Source organism: Marmota marmota, unplaced genomic scaffold (genome assembly GCF_001458135.2).
Source record: "Marmota marmota marmota unplaced genomic scaffold, marMar, whole genome shotgun sequence".
Lineage (NCBI taxonomy): Eukaryota > Metazoa > Chordata > Mammalia > Rodentia > Sciuridae > Marmota > Marmota marmota.
This window is the reverse complement of record NW_026000211.1, coordinates 24,820,475-24,834,480: the sequence shown is the minus strand read 5'-3', so window position 1 is coordinate 24,834,480 and position 14,006 is coordinate 24,820,475. Positions and strand designations below refer to the sequence as shown.

Genomic DNA, 14,006 nt, shown 5'->3' with positions numbered 1-14,006 from the left:
CCTGCTACAAAAAAAAAAAAAAAAATTGGTTCTCAGATGCTTCTCTGATAACACACCAAAGGCCCATTCAAACACATATCCGACTGCTTTTTTTTTTTTTTTAAACAAAGCCATAATATTTTGCTTAAAATTCCGAACCATTTTATCAATTCAGTAAATATATTGCAGGTGCTATTATGCAAATAAACTTACATATAAAATAAGGAAATAATGTCATCTCATCTATTATTCATGATTCAGTATTGTAAAATCCCTGAGTGGGCACATACATACTTTAAAGTGGCTTAAAATAAATTTAGGTTCTAAATATGAAAACACTTTCCATGTAGAGCATCAACCTAATTATCTTTCATAGAAGAAGTTTATGTGCAAAATTACGTTTCTTGTGACTTAAAGCAGACTACTTCTAGGCATTTTTAGAAGCACAGTGAGATAGCTCACACAAAACTCTTTTTCCAAGAGAAAACACCAGCCACGTTCCACACACAGAAGAATATCTGGTAAATTCATCCCAACTTTACCTTTGCGAATGGAAGGCAATCTTTGTCCGCTTCCTTGTCTTTCACTTCAAAGTCATAAAGTGCTTTGCACTGAGGTGGGGGCTGAGGTAATGGTTTAATAATCTGCACAAAGTTGGTGGGGAAAAAGCCATGGATTCCATTGACTTCCCCATGGTACCAGTTTTCATCAACTTGTCGTCGCAAAATGATGATGTCACCTTTGCTGAATTTAAGGTCTCCAGGCTCCTTTCCTTCGTAGTTATATAATGCTTTGGCACATGGTAACTGAGGTATACCCTTAAAGAAAAAGACAAATATCAATGAACACTCCAGAAATGTTCATCAAAATATAACTTTACCAGGCTGGGGATATGGCTCAGTTGGTAGAGTGCTTGCCTCGAAGACAATCCCCAGCATCACAAAAAAAAAAAAAATGTGATACACACACACACACACACACACATATATATATATATATCTCCTTACTGTCACTATTTTAAAATCAAGGTCAAATCCACACTTTGCCATTTGAAAAGAACATCTTACGTTAAAAACAATCAAAAAACTATGTGCCCCATCAATAAAGAGCAAATACAAAATAAACATCCATAGTAAGATAAGAAGATATCCATGCACCAGCTACAATGTAGCCTTCTATTCCCAAGTTTAATTTAGTGGGGGCCTTTCCTTGTTTGTCTGGGATCATTATTACATGAAAATGTGACTTCTGAGTATAATTCTCTGACATGAAATTCAACAACTCATAAAAGGTCCATATTTTTTTTTTTTTAATATTTATTTTCCAGTTTTCGGTAGACACAACATCCTTGCTTGTATGTGGTGCTGAGGATCGAACCCGGGCTGCACGCATGCCAGGCGAGCGCGCTACCGCTTGAGCCACATCCCCAGCCCTAAAAGGTCCATATTAAGTATTTTAATCATCAGAATAAATTATAAGCACTGAGAAGAAAATTTAATCAGAAGTATAATTCATCAATTCACTAACTGTTCTTAAGCTTGACTGATAAAAATCAGAGATAGGGTTGTGGGCAAAACTTTTCCTGATGCTGCTTTTAATGTGGGCAGGAGATTTTATTCTTTTGTGAATTCAATAAGTATTTATTTAGGGCTTCGTCTCCGCCTGAGTCTGGAATGCAACTGTGAGTAGGACACAGTTCCTGTCCTCTCATAGTTTATAATCAGTACATGTTCAGGCACATGGTCTGGTGTACCTTAAGATTAGTCAACTTTGCTCTCTTCTCATTAGAGAACACTGTTAGGCTGATAAGATAAGACAGGGGGGTTTAAATGTTGCTGTACTGAATTATGGCTTTGAATGACAGGTTTTGAATGGTGTGTACCCCCAAGGCAATTGAATTAAATGGGTTCAATACAATACTTCCCGATGGCATTAGTGGGCCCATTCTTGAGCATTAGCTGTCATTTTAAGATCTCTGGCCTCTCTGGAACACTGCTGCCAATCATTGATTCAGAGAATAAATGGAAAATCAAACATGACTATAATAATTCAATGAGCTAGATTACAGGTTCCTGTTTCTCACGTCCTCAATCATTTATTCACTCATCTAGAAAACACTAAATTTAACATCTTATCAAGCTTTTTACCTCTTACCAGGCACTGTATTAGTGTTGAGGATTTAATGAGAAATAAAGCACAGTTCTTTTCCTTAGAAATAATGACAACACAGTTTATTAAATGCAATGTAAAGATATGCAGCTGTTTGTGGGAGCAGAAACACTGAGGTTTGAGGGATGAAAAAATTACTTTATTCATTTATTTATTTTTAAGCCTTTATTTTATTTATCTATTTATTTTAATGTGGTGCTGAGGATCGAACCCAGGGCCTCACAGGTGCAAGGCAAGTGCTCTACCACTGAGCCATGACCCCAGCCCCTGGGAAAATTAAACACTTCCCTACTCTTAAAGAATAATAGGAGCTAAAGAGAGAAAGTTGGAGTGGAAGAATAAAAAGAAAAGTGAGAACATTCCAGGCAGAGGAGATAGCTCCAGCAAAGATGGGGAAGTGAGAATCAGATGTTGTGCAGAAGGACTAGGGTTTGTAAAGAACGCAGTGTTCTTGTGTGGGAGTCAAGGAGCATAAGCAATGTGAGAGGTAGACAGAGGCCAATGCAATGGATGGAGGGTCTGGAATAACACGCTAAGGACTTTGGATCTGTGTGTCCTTCCAACAATGTAGTCACCCATGGGTCTGAAGCACACAGATGGACATGGTGTGACCCTGTGCAGACCAGTAAGCCAGGCAGTAGAATAGAAAATGTGAAGTGGGCAGGTGGGCAGACAGCTATGTAGCTATGTGCAATGCACAAGCCTAAAACAGTTGATTTTTTAAAAATAGTTTAATGTTTTCAAGAAAGGACATCAATAATGTATTACTCATATTGCTTCTTCATACTCCCCCTTCCTTCAACAAACATAGATAAAGGTTGAACATCCTTGATGTTAACAGAGCTTCACAGTATGGTTTTCAGTTACTTTTTGGTTCTCACTCAGAGATTTAGAGACTGGACTACCCATAAGCCAAACTTTTTTGCTAAATATTTTTGGATGGCTTCAGAGGAATAGTAATCCCTGCTCTCAAAACGCTACTGGGAGTCATTTTGCCTTGGCTTGGTCCACGTAATGCTGTGGTTGGTTAGTTAAAGCTGCTCTGAGGGGCCAATATCCCAGGAAAACAAGATCTGAGCCTTTCAGAAGTAATTGATGCCCTCTTGACTTCTGGACCCTGCTTTAAGATCTGGTCTCCAATGACATGACTCCTGTCATTCAGCCTTGACATAATCTTGTAAGCAGTTCTGCTGTGCCCTTTGGTCCCTCCAGCAAGGAGGTGCCATTCAGGAGCTGGTCCTTCACAGTGCTATGAACTTTGCTCATTATTTCATTTAGCATTTGTGGAAGGGAGAATTTTAATTTTTGTCTAATCTCACATATGCTTCATTCCATTCTCTATTATATACTTCTTGAAGCCTGGTTACCACAGCTTATCAATATTTCCCAAGATAGGTTTAAGGAAATAACAACAAAATAATACCACAATAAGTACCATAAGGAGGAAGAGGTAGAGAACTGACAAAAGAATGAGAGAGCTACGTTAACTCTTGTCTGTAGCCAAAGAGACTATGACCACGTGGTAGAAGGAACTAATTAGTTGGGAGCACGGACTCCACTGCTTGAACACCATCTCAGTGACTGTGGGATCTTGGGCAGCTTAACGTCTCTTTTCCTCAATTGCTTCACCTGGCTGTTGTAAGGATTTAGTGAATTCATGTATATAACCCCCTCAAATGGCCCAGAAGACAGTAAAGGCTACAAGCATGAACTATGGTCCTCATCATCACCATCATCATCATTATCACCCAGTGGGAAAAGCCTGGTCACCAGTGAAATGGGGCACCTGACAGTATATTTGTCTCTCTGCAGCTGGATGCTTTTCCTTTTGGATGGATTCACATAACAGTTACATTTTTAACATATATTCACTGTATAACAATGCAAAGAATGTTCCTCCTAGGAAGTGTTCGGGATTTTGAAATGTGCATTTCTGAAGCACACATTTGTTTTCTGAGTAGAATCCATTCATCTTCTGGTTGAACAGAAGAAATTACAAATTCACTGACATGCACCGTTTAATAGGGGATGGCATTTTAGATGTGGCTGTAGTTCATCTTGACAGGGCTAATGTAAGGCATTGGAAGCCTGCATGAATTAATTGAAAATCCTATTACAAACTCGGTGACAAATAACTCTATTCACCATTATGGCCTGTTCTCTCGATTTTTTTTCCCCCACCTCAATTAGCTCTATTTGGCCCACTCTGCCCAAATTAATGCCAGCTGGATTCATGCACCAAGATACAGATTTAGGGCTCTTAGAAACCATTCTGAATTGCTCCTTGAAGAGATCTGTAAAATTCCAGGCGGCCCACAGTATGGTTCTTTTGTGATATGCTGATGTGGGAACTGAGGGAATTTATTTCTTTATAGATCACTTCCACAGACCCAGTGGCCTAATGGACTTATGAACTTTTCCACAAAGCAGATCTATGAAGTGCTCCTACGATCATCATGTATTCTTAACAGATTGAGTGACAAGGAGAAAACTTATTATGAGAACAGTGATACACGATACGACCAGCCTAGAATTTCATCTCTGTGATGCAACCAAAAATTCATTAATTCACACTGACTTGTTAAATGTTGACTGCTATGGTTATTTCAATGATCAATAACCATAGAAACAAAATTCTAAAGCTTACGGCAATCTAACCCAAGAGCAGACATGTGTGCATCTGGCAGTGTTTTTCTATGGTGTTCTTTTTCAATTAAATTCTAAGAGACTAAAAAGCCAGCTTGTGTCAAATTTCTCAAAAGAAGGTTTCCCACATTAAATAAAACGAATTCTATTCTGATTTCAAATCAAGCAAAGTTCAGTGATCTTTAGAAGTCTTATTCCCACACAGACTGCAGATGATTAAGGGTAAACGGTTAAACAACTTGGAACAGCAATAAAAGAACACATTTTCCTTCTGCAACATCTGAAGGATAAAGCCAAAACAATTGGTTTGAAAACCTAGTACTGCTCTTCCGGGTAAAATATGTCCGGGGCCCAGGGAGGCAATGCCTTCTCATTCATCTCCTTAGAAAGGTCTGAGAGCCGTGTCAACACCCGGCCCTCTGCCCTCCATGCCTTCAACAGCCTTTCCAAACTGCTGCTTTTCTTCTGGACCCTCTCATCAGGCCACGGCCCCTGAGGATCTGCAGAGCTTACATTTCACTTAGAGACTTTCACTTGGCTACACATGAAAGGGAGGCTTAAAGGAGAGAAAGTCAGAGAGAACCCAACACTACAGTGTAACCTTGGGTGTGCGGCTGTCACTCATGCTGCCAGCTTTATTAAAAGCTTGGTAATTCAGGCAAAGTATTAAAACAATTCTGCACCTAAAATAACTTAGTAAACACTGCATTGTTTTGCTCATTTAAAAAAAAAAATGAGGCATGAGAGTGGACCAGATTTATTTTTGAAATCATTTTTGCTTCTAAATTATACATGCAGGTTGTCCTATGTATCAGACATTAAAATCCTCATGTGATATGCCCACAAATATCTTTGATTAAATGCTTTACACTTCCATTTCTGTGCCATCAAGTGTATTCCAATATATCTGGCAAAAATGCTGCTTGACGTGCTAGCTGCTATTCTAACAGGTAAATAAAACATTCACTGCCAATTTATTTTATAGACTTTAAATGCCAATGCCAAGATATGCATGCAAGACAGCTTCTCTAAATTCAAATTCCTTCATGCATTTCTTACTGCTCCATAAAGTAAAAAAGATTCAATGACCTACTAAAAAGAAAATCTAGAAGACACTCATATAGTGTGAACAGCTATAAAATGTGTATAACTTAAAACTTTAGTTATATCTGAATTGGCACAAACTCTGCCTGATTCCAACTTGACTTTCAAAAACTTTCCAGAAAGAACTGAGGCACAAGGAAATCGCCGAAATAGGAAGAGCACCACACACAGGGTAACGAGCAGCAAGACGGGTTGAGGAAAGAATTATTTTAAATGTCCTTTGTACAACAAAATATATGCTACGCTGGTTTTTCCCTACAAAGTAAAATACCTATAAAGATATGACAAGAGTATTTCATGAAAATACTGATTCTTTAACAGTGAATAAGTCTTGAACACTGTTCTCAAGATGTCTGGGTGAAATGTTTCAATCTCAATATTGCAAATTCCAAGATGATTATTGTAAGTTATTTTTTTCCAAAGCAATATCAAAAGGGATGAAGAATCTATAATCCCATTATAGTCCACCTTTTATTTGTTCTTTCCTTTAACATTTACTTGTGGAGAGGATTGTGCTGGGAATTTTTATCTGATAATCATTTTCTTAAGCTTCCATCTCCCACTCATTCCAAATGTGCCACATAGAAATTTCCAATCTTACTAACAAATCTACCAGCACTTTGGGGACAGCAGTTGTAAATAAATAGCATTTAAGAAAAATCATGTTTCCTCATCATAATTATTCTCTTCCCCCCGCCTTATTCTATTATCCTCCCCCTTGTTATACTCTGATCAGCTTTATCTGATCTTTGTGTCTGGACAGCCCTTCTCTACTCCAGATCTGGTTCCAATTTTACCCTGGCTCAAGAATGTGTGGGATGATCAAGACCAGCCTGAGCAGGTACCCAGAAGCCCAGTTTGAAAACAGTGTTGTAGATGAAAATGTGAACTATGGGGTATTGTTTAGGAAATACTTTACTTAAGAGCTTGGGGGATGGGTGGCACTAAAAACCAGGGAGATAGGAAGAGGACCAGCAAAATATAACCATAGTAGCAAAAATAATTCCTCAAACATGGTCTTGTCCACACCACCCGTGTCTTTACAAGCTACAGATAAATCTCTTAAATCAAATTAATGTTCTAAATCATGAGTTTTATGGCCCTCCACTTGGATTGACCATTCCACCTCATATTTTTCATCCTCAGCAAGCAAACCAGGATTCTGTCATCACCTCCAATCTCAAGCATGCCATTCCTCCTCCTCCTTGAGAACAACCCATCTTTCCTCTCTTTTCCTCTCTTCAAAGGTCCCTGGTACCTGTAAATATGCATCATTATACATCTACATTTGGTAATTATGTGGCATTTCTTTCCCTTGCATTTCTGTCTATCTAGGATGGCTGCTTCTATTATCTGGACGCAGGTATAAATGTTAAGAGCAGAGATCTGATTCCTGTATAGGTCAAAAGGACATACTGTTTCCTCAAATATAAGGGTCACTTGTCCTTCAGGACCCAACTCAGGCACTGCTTCACTGAAGAAGGTTCTCCCAAACCTTCCCCCGCCTAAGTGTGATGAGGGTGCTGCTCTTACATACACCCAAAGTCTTATACATGCTACTATTATGTCTTTTACCTCACTCCATTTACAACCTGCTTCCCCCTGCTAGAACGCAACCTCCTGAATATCGGGGACTACATGTCATTCATCTTGACATCATAAGCACCTACTTCAGCATCTGAATCAATTTTTGCTGGATGGGTAAATGAGAACACAAATGTTATCTCCAGTGGGCTAAGCACTAAGGTGTGGATGAATAAGTGGAAAAATTCTGTATCTAAAGGAAAAGCAACTAAAAAGACAATTCTATAATTAGGTTTGCCATCATTGAATATATTGCCATCAATCTATATAATATATTGCTATCATCGAATGTTGCACAATATACGCAATCATATATATATGTGTTCATAGGTACACCTCATGAAGGCATACTGTTAGTCTCTCCTTACTGCCTCTGATGTACACAGTGCATGATGGACACTCTATTCTGAAACATTTGAGGAGTAGGAAAATTGAAGAAGAAATTCCATTCATATTCCCTGAGGCTTCTGAGGAAACCAGGAACCCACTAAGGTGCTCCAGAAAAACCCAGGGAGATGTGAGCAAGTTCTGCTAATGGGTGTCTACTGCCACGGGCCCTAGAAACATAACCAAAGGCATCATACATTCTGGACATGGGCACTCGAGTGTTTTATACTAAGAAAACTGCTGGCATTTGAAAAATGTGAAACAAATTATATAGTAACCGCAGTAAACAAATATTTTCCTTACGAACACATATAGTAGTTGTGAGAAAACAGTCATGCAGCTGATACACAATTTTTTTTCCTTGGATGGTCTTGACAAGGGAGTGTCCAACTGACAGACAAATCATTAAAGAAAACAAATCTTATGGATTACTGTAAGGGAAAAGAGCTGTTGAGAACACAATTCACTGAAGTAAAATTCAGGAAGTTCATGTCACTCACTGCCCTGAATATTAGTTTTCTGTTTCATTACATGTTTAATTACAATAGTAGTTTGCAGAGAACAGGAAATGTTACTGGGAAAATTCCCTACAGTAACTCGAGTTACCAGCTTGAGGACTCAAGGCAGGATGGGAGTGTTTCCTAGTAAAAGGTCATGTTTCTACCTATTTGGAAACAGTTTGACTCCTGGTAAAGAATCTGCCCTTTTCCTGCCTCCACCCAGTGCTAAGCCTCCCACCTGACCCTGGGGCTCAGGGTTGTGCAGCTAGACAGGGAAGAATGACTACATTTAGAAACTGCATGAAAAGTCTTTTATCTAATCCTTACAGAAACCCATGAAGGTAGGAAAAATCAGAAATACACAGGAGAAGGGCACATGAGAATAGGTTTTAATATTTAAGAGGTCAGATAAGGCCTCAGTTAAATTTAATTACCTGGTTTCTAGGGTTTTGTTCAGTGTTTTCAATGTTAATACCTTGGAGAAAAAATGCTCACATAATTTAAACATACCATTAAATGGGAAAGGCAGTTGGAACTTTCAGAATTAAAACAACATTGGAATAGGCCCACACATATACCGACAACTGACAAAAGTGCCAAGGCAATCCAATTGGGGAAAGTCCACCTTTCCAAAAGAAGATTCTGGAACAATTAAAAACTCGAGGGGAAGGGGTTGACCCCAGCCTTACACTGTGTAGAGAAATTAACCAAGAGATGAATCCCATAATCAAATGTGAAAACCAGAAGTTTTCTAGAAGACAAAATAGAAAAGTATCTTAGTGACAGGGTAAGCAAAACAAAAAAACAAACAAACAAGAAAACCCTAACCATAAAAACTGATGCATGGGACTTCCTCAAAATTGAAAAATTCTGTTCATCAAAAGACACAATGAAGAAATCAAAAATATAAGCCACAGATTAGGAAACTATTTTTAATGCTTCTATTTGACAAAGACTCACATCCAGAAATAAAAGGAATGCCCACAAATCAACAACAAACAAAACTTCAACTTAAAAACAGGCAAAAGATTTAAAAATATATTTCAAAGAGAAAGATAAATGTATTGCAATGAAAGGGACCCAACATCATTAGTAATCACGGAAATGCAAAAAACAACCACAATAAGGTTATTCACATCCATAAGAATGATTAAAACGTAAACAATGACAACAGAAAATGTTCAAAAATGTGGAGCACCAGAACAGCAGGAGTCTAAAACTGCTTGACAATTCTTATGAAGTTATATATACTTCTACTCTATGACCTAACAATTTCAATCCTAGGTATTAACCCAAGAGAAATGAAAACACTGTGTCTATACAAATACTTGCACAAAAATGCTCATTGTACCAGTATTCATAAGACCCAAACTGAAAAGAACTCAAATGTCCACCAATAGGAGAATAAACAATGGAACCGCACTCAACTATTTAAAAGTGTGTGTTTGGGGGGAGGGGGGGGTTTAGTTTTGGTTCCATGGTCAAAAATTTGCCTAGATGTGTGAGGTCCCAGATTCAATCCCCAGCACCACAAAACAGCAACAAAAAAAAAAAAAAAGAAAGAAAGAAAAAGAAAAAGAAATACCCACAAATTTCTGATATGTGTGAGTGAAAATAATCACAATAAATACCGTATGATTATATTTATGTGACATTCAAGAATAGGTAAGACAAGTCAATTGTGATAGAAATCAGAACAGCAGTGGTCCCTGTGGGATGGGGAATGAGTGGCAGGGCCTTGAGGAAAATTTCTGAGACTCTGAATATATTCTGCATCTTGCTAGGATATTGGTTACCCAGGTATAGAAATGTATCAAAACTCATTAGTTGTACATTTAAGACCTGATTCACACATGCAAATGTATCTCAGTATAAAAATGTTTTATACACATAATCCAGTTAGAAGCATTTAGGGAAAAAAATATAATCAAATATAGCAGATATGTCACTATATATGTACACCCAAGTATCACAGTGAATTCCAAGCTACATCTGCGAAGAACAGAATGGCAAAACTGCAGAAACAAAAAATCTGGAGTCCAAGGGTGCAGAGATTAAAGAGCTGAAGGAAGGCCACTTTTCCAACAGTAAATGCATCTCTAAACAAACAGGGCTGTGCATAATGTCATGTCTCAGCTACAACCTAACCCTGCACTAAGCACAGTCTGCCTCCCACTAGATGTCCAGGACACCTTCTGAATCCACAAACAAAAGGAACAGAAAAGCCGTATAGTCACTGGGGAGAAATAAAGATGATGAAAAGTGCTGGAAAATATTATGATGGATAAGTAGATGGTTAGTAAATTTCACAGTGATAAAATTAAAATTTCAAATACTATGAAAAGGGCTTACACAAAGAGAGTAAGACCAGTTCATATTCACTGAAGAAAATAAAAATGCAGACTTTGACAGATGTATGTATTATTCAAGTTGGATAAAAGAACTTCCTGGCAGAGAGGGTTGTTAAATATTGCAATGGATCATTATATCTCTTTCACTGGAGGCATTTCAAAACAGGACAGTCTCACAAGTTTGGTTCTGCCCAAAGGCAAAAGAAGAGATTGACTTATGATCTCTAGTAATACCATGATTTCTATGGCAATCAAATGATTGGGGAAAAAAAATAATTCTTGATAATTTTGTCCTCTTTTCTTTTTTAAAGGGTCGAGTCTCAAGAATGAGGGTAGTAATAGAGAGAATGAGCAAGAAAGACATTTGGAAAGAAATAATAAGAACATGAATTAGACTATAGAAGTCAAATTAAGGCAGCCTCAATCCTTCAGAGTCTAATCCCCTACAACGGGGCATCAAAAAAAGCAGAGACCATTCAGGGCAGCTGGCAGCCAAGCTGCCTTTTATCTATTTATTTTTGCAAGGTCAGAAAAGTAATACACAGTAAGTGTGTATTACTGTTACTACTCTTCAAAGGAATGCTCTGCTAGTCAATGAAATACGAAGTTACAAAGTAAAGAATGAATAATTACTTCAGAGAAACATCTTTTCACTTTGAAGCAAACAAACAAACAAAAAACTCCATAAACCTGCATAAGCTTTGGAATTGTGGTTTTCAAAAAGAATTCACAGAAAACGAAGTAGAGACAACCTTCTAGTTCTTCCAGCCAAGGTCTTTCACCTTTGATTAAGTCTGTTGGAAATGATAGTTTACAAATACTTTATAAAGGTTCCATGGTACTAAAGTTGAGTGTTGAAGATACTAATTGCCTATATGTTCTGCTTTCTCAATCATCTGACTGCAAGAAATGCTACTGGAAAGAAAAAGGTGCATCCATTTGTGATGAATAATTTTACCAACTGCTATATTATTATTTCAAAGCAAGCTGTTTTGTTGAAGCTCCCTTCCAAAAAATATATTGATCATTAAAGATCATTAAAGAAAAATTTAAATATATTGATCACTAAAGAAAAAAAATTAGAGCAACTTAAGGGGAAAAGGTTTACCAACTAAGCCAGTCCTGACAAGTCCAAATCCAATTCATTTTCTTCTAAATAATTAAACAGATATGAATTACATATTTTTCAATCCAAGTGGGCCATTTATATAAAAATGACATATTATTTTTATATTAACAGGTGATTAAGTATAGAGCAAAGAATATAAAATCAAGTGAGAGTTCATGTGCACATTGAGACTATTTTTATTAAGCATTTAATTTATATTGCATAAGAGGATAACAGATCATGCCAGTTGTATTCATAGCAGTAGAAAATCAAGACAATTGGCAATCTGAATATTTTTGGCCATGACAAAATATTAAATTACAGTTTTGAAATATCATACTAGCATATTTTAACTGTGTGATTTTTAAAAATTACTTTAATATTATAAAATATTACTAAAAGTTACTTTAATTATTTAACTAAGTCATTTTTAGACAGTGCAACCAGTTTTTCATGTTCACAGACTGTGAGCTCCTTGTGGGCAGGAACTGGACCTCACTCATCTCTTTAGCCTGAGAATCCACCAGGAGACAAAATCAACTGGCGTAGAATCCACTGTTTTACTGCTGCCTCTTACTTCATTCCATTTTAGATCCCCCCTGATTCATCTTCTTAGCTGATGGTCTGTCTGATCCATTTCTTTCTAATTCCTTCTCTTTCAAATACAGCACAAATCTTTCTCTATCACACTTAAGATCCCTACAATATGGCCCCAAATGATTTTCTCAAATACTTCACACTCTTCTCCAATAAATATTCCCAAAGCAAATTAGATTCCCTAGTGTCCCTTGATAGGTCCCATCTTTCCCATCTCTAGGACTTTTCTGAGGACTCTCTACTTCAGTCTTACATTCTCAGTTCAAGTGGGCAGTTTGCATCTAGTGTTGAACTCTAAAGAATTCCGTTGAGGAAATTAGCAGAGTAGCCTGTATGGTACCTGCCTATAGGTACAACCAAGCAGGTCAGGTCACACAAGGGTGTCGCTTGTGCTTACTGTTATTTTACCTGACTTAGGCAAGGGAATCAAAGGAAACAAATCAAGGCACTTGCTTGAAATTAGGCTAAACATATTTAAATTGTTTTAGTGACCTCTTGCCCAAGGTCATGTTGAAATAAGAAGATTTTTTAAAAATAAAAATCGATAGCATGTATAAAATATAGGGGGAAATACCCAGGATTATGCCAGAAATTTTTAGAGACTTCTAGAAGAATGAAAATAGGTAAAAATCAAAAAATTCAGTGACTAGATTGAAAGACTATAGGATAGGGCTAAGGACCAAGGTGGTGAGAGCTGGGGTTGTGGATCAGTGGTACAGCGCTTGCCTGTCACACGTGACACACTGGGTTTGATCCCCCCCTACCACATTAAAATAAATAAATAAATAAAGGTATTGTGTCCATCTACAACTAAAAAATACATACATACATATATATATATATATATTTTGGTACCGGGGATTGAACTCAGGGGTACTCGACCACTGAGCCACATCCTCAGCCCTATTTTGTATTTTATTTAGAGACAGGGTCTCAGTTGCTTAGGTTGGCTTTGAACTCATGATTCTCCTGTCTTCAGCCTCTCAACCTACTGGAATTACAGGCGTGTACCACCATGTCCAGCTTACAACTAAAAGTAGTTAAAAAAAAAAAAAAAAGACCAACGTGATGACCCACCTCATAAAGTACACACCCTAATACATAAGGAAAATAGATATGAAAAATGACCAAAAAGTTGAGACATGAAAAGCAGCTTTAAAAATGTCCACTATCTATCTAAAGTGAGTTTCACAGAGATTGGAGATAATGAAGGGAAGAACTGTGAAAGAAATACAGTAATGGAAGTACATTTTCCTGAGCTAAAGATACATAAGATCTCAGCTAGAATAGTCTCATTAAGTGCCAAGCAGGATTAATGAGGGGAGAAAAGACCCACATTCAGACACAGCTCATTACAATTCAAAACTCCAAAGATAAGAGAAAAATTATACAAGATTTGGGTCAGATGAGTTTACCATCATGGAAACAAAATCTGACTTTTTGGCAGCATTATTGGATAACAGAGTACAAAACACAGCAATGCTTTTAAGTCTCTAAGGGAATATACCTTAGAGGAACTTATCCAGTGAAACTGTTAAATATGTGGGTGAACAAAATATCTTTTTTTTTTTTTTTTTTGGT

At 37.3% G+C, this 14,006-nt stretch overlaps 1 protein-coding gene across 1 annotated transcript in view; it reads right to left on the bottom strand.

The window, feature by feature from the left end:
- The window catches only part of Sh3rf1 (SH3 domain containing ring finger 1), a 162,246-nt gene that overhangs the window by 58,843 nt on the left and 89,397 nt on the right, over window positions 1-14,006 (bottom strand). The window contains exon 2 of the mRNA XM_015486009.2: window positions 522-797. Within this exon, the coding sequence (XP_015341495.1) occupies window positions 522-797 (276 nt within the window). The remainder of the gene's footprint in view (window positions 1-521; window positions 798-14,006) is intronic.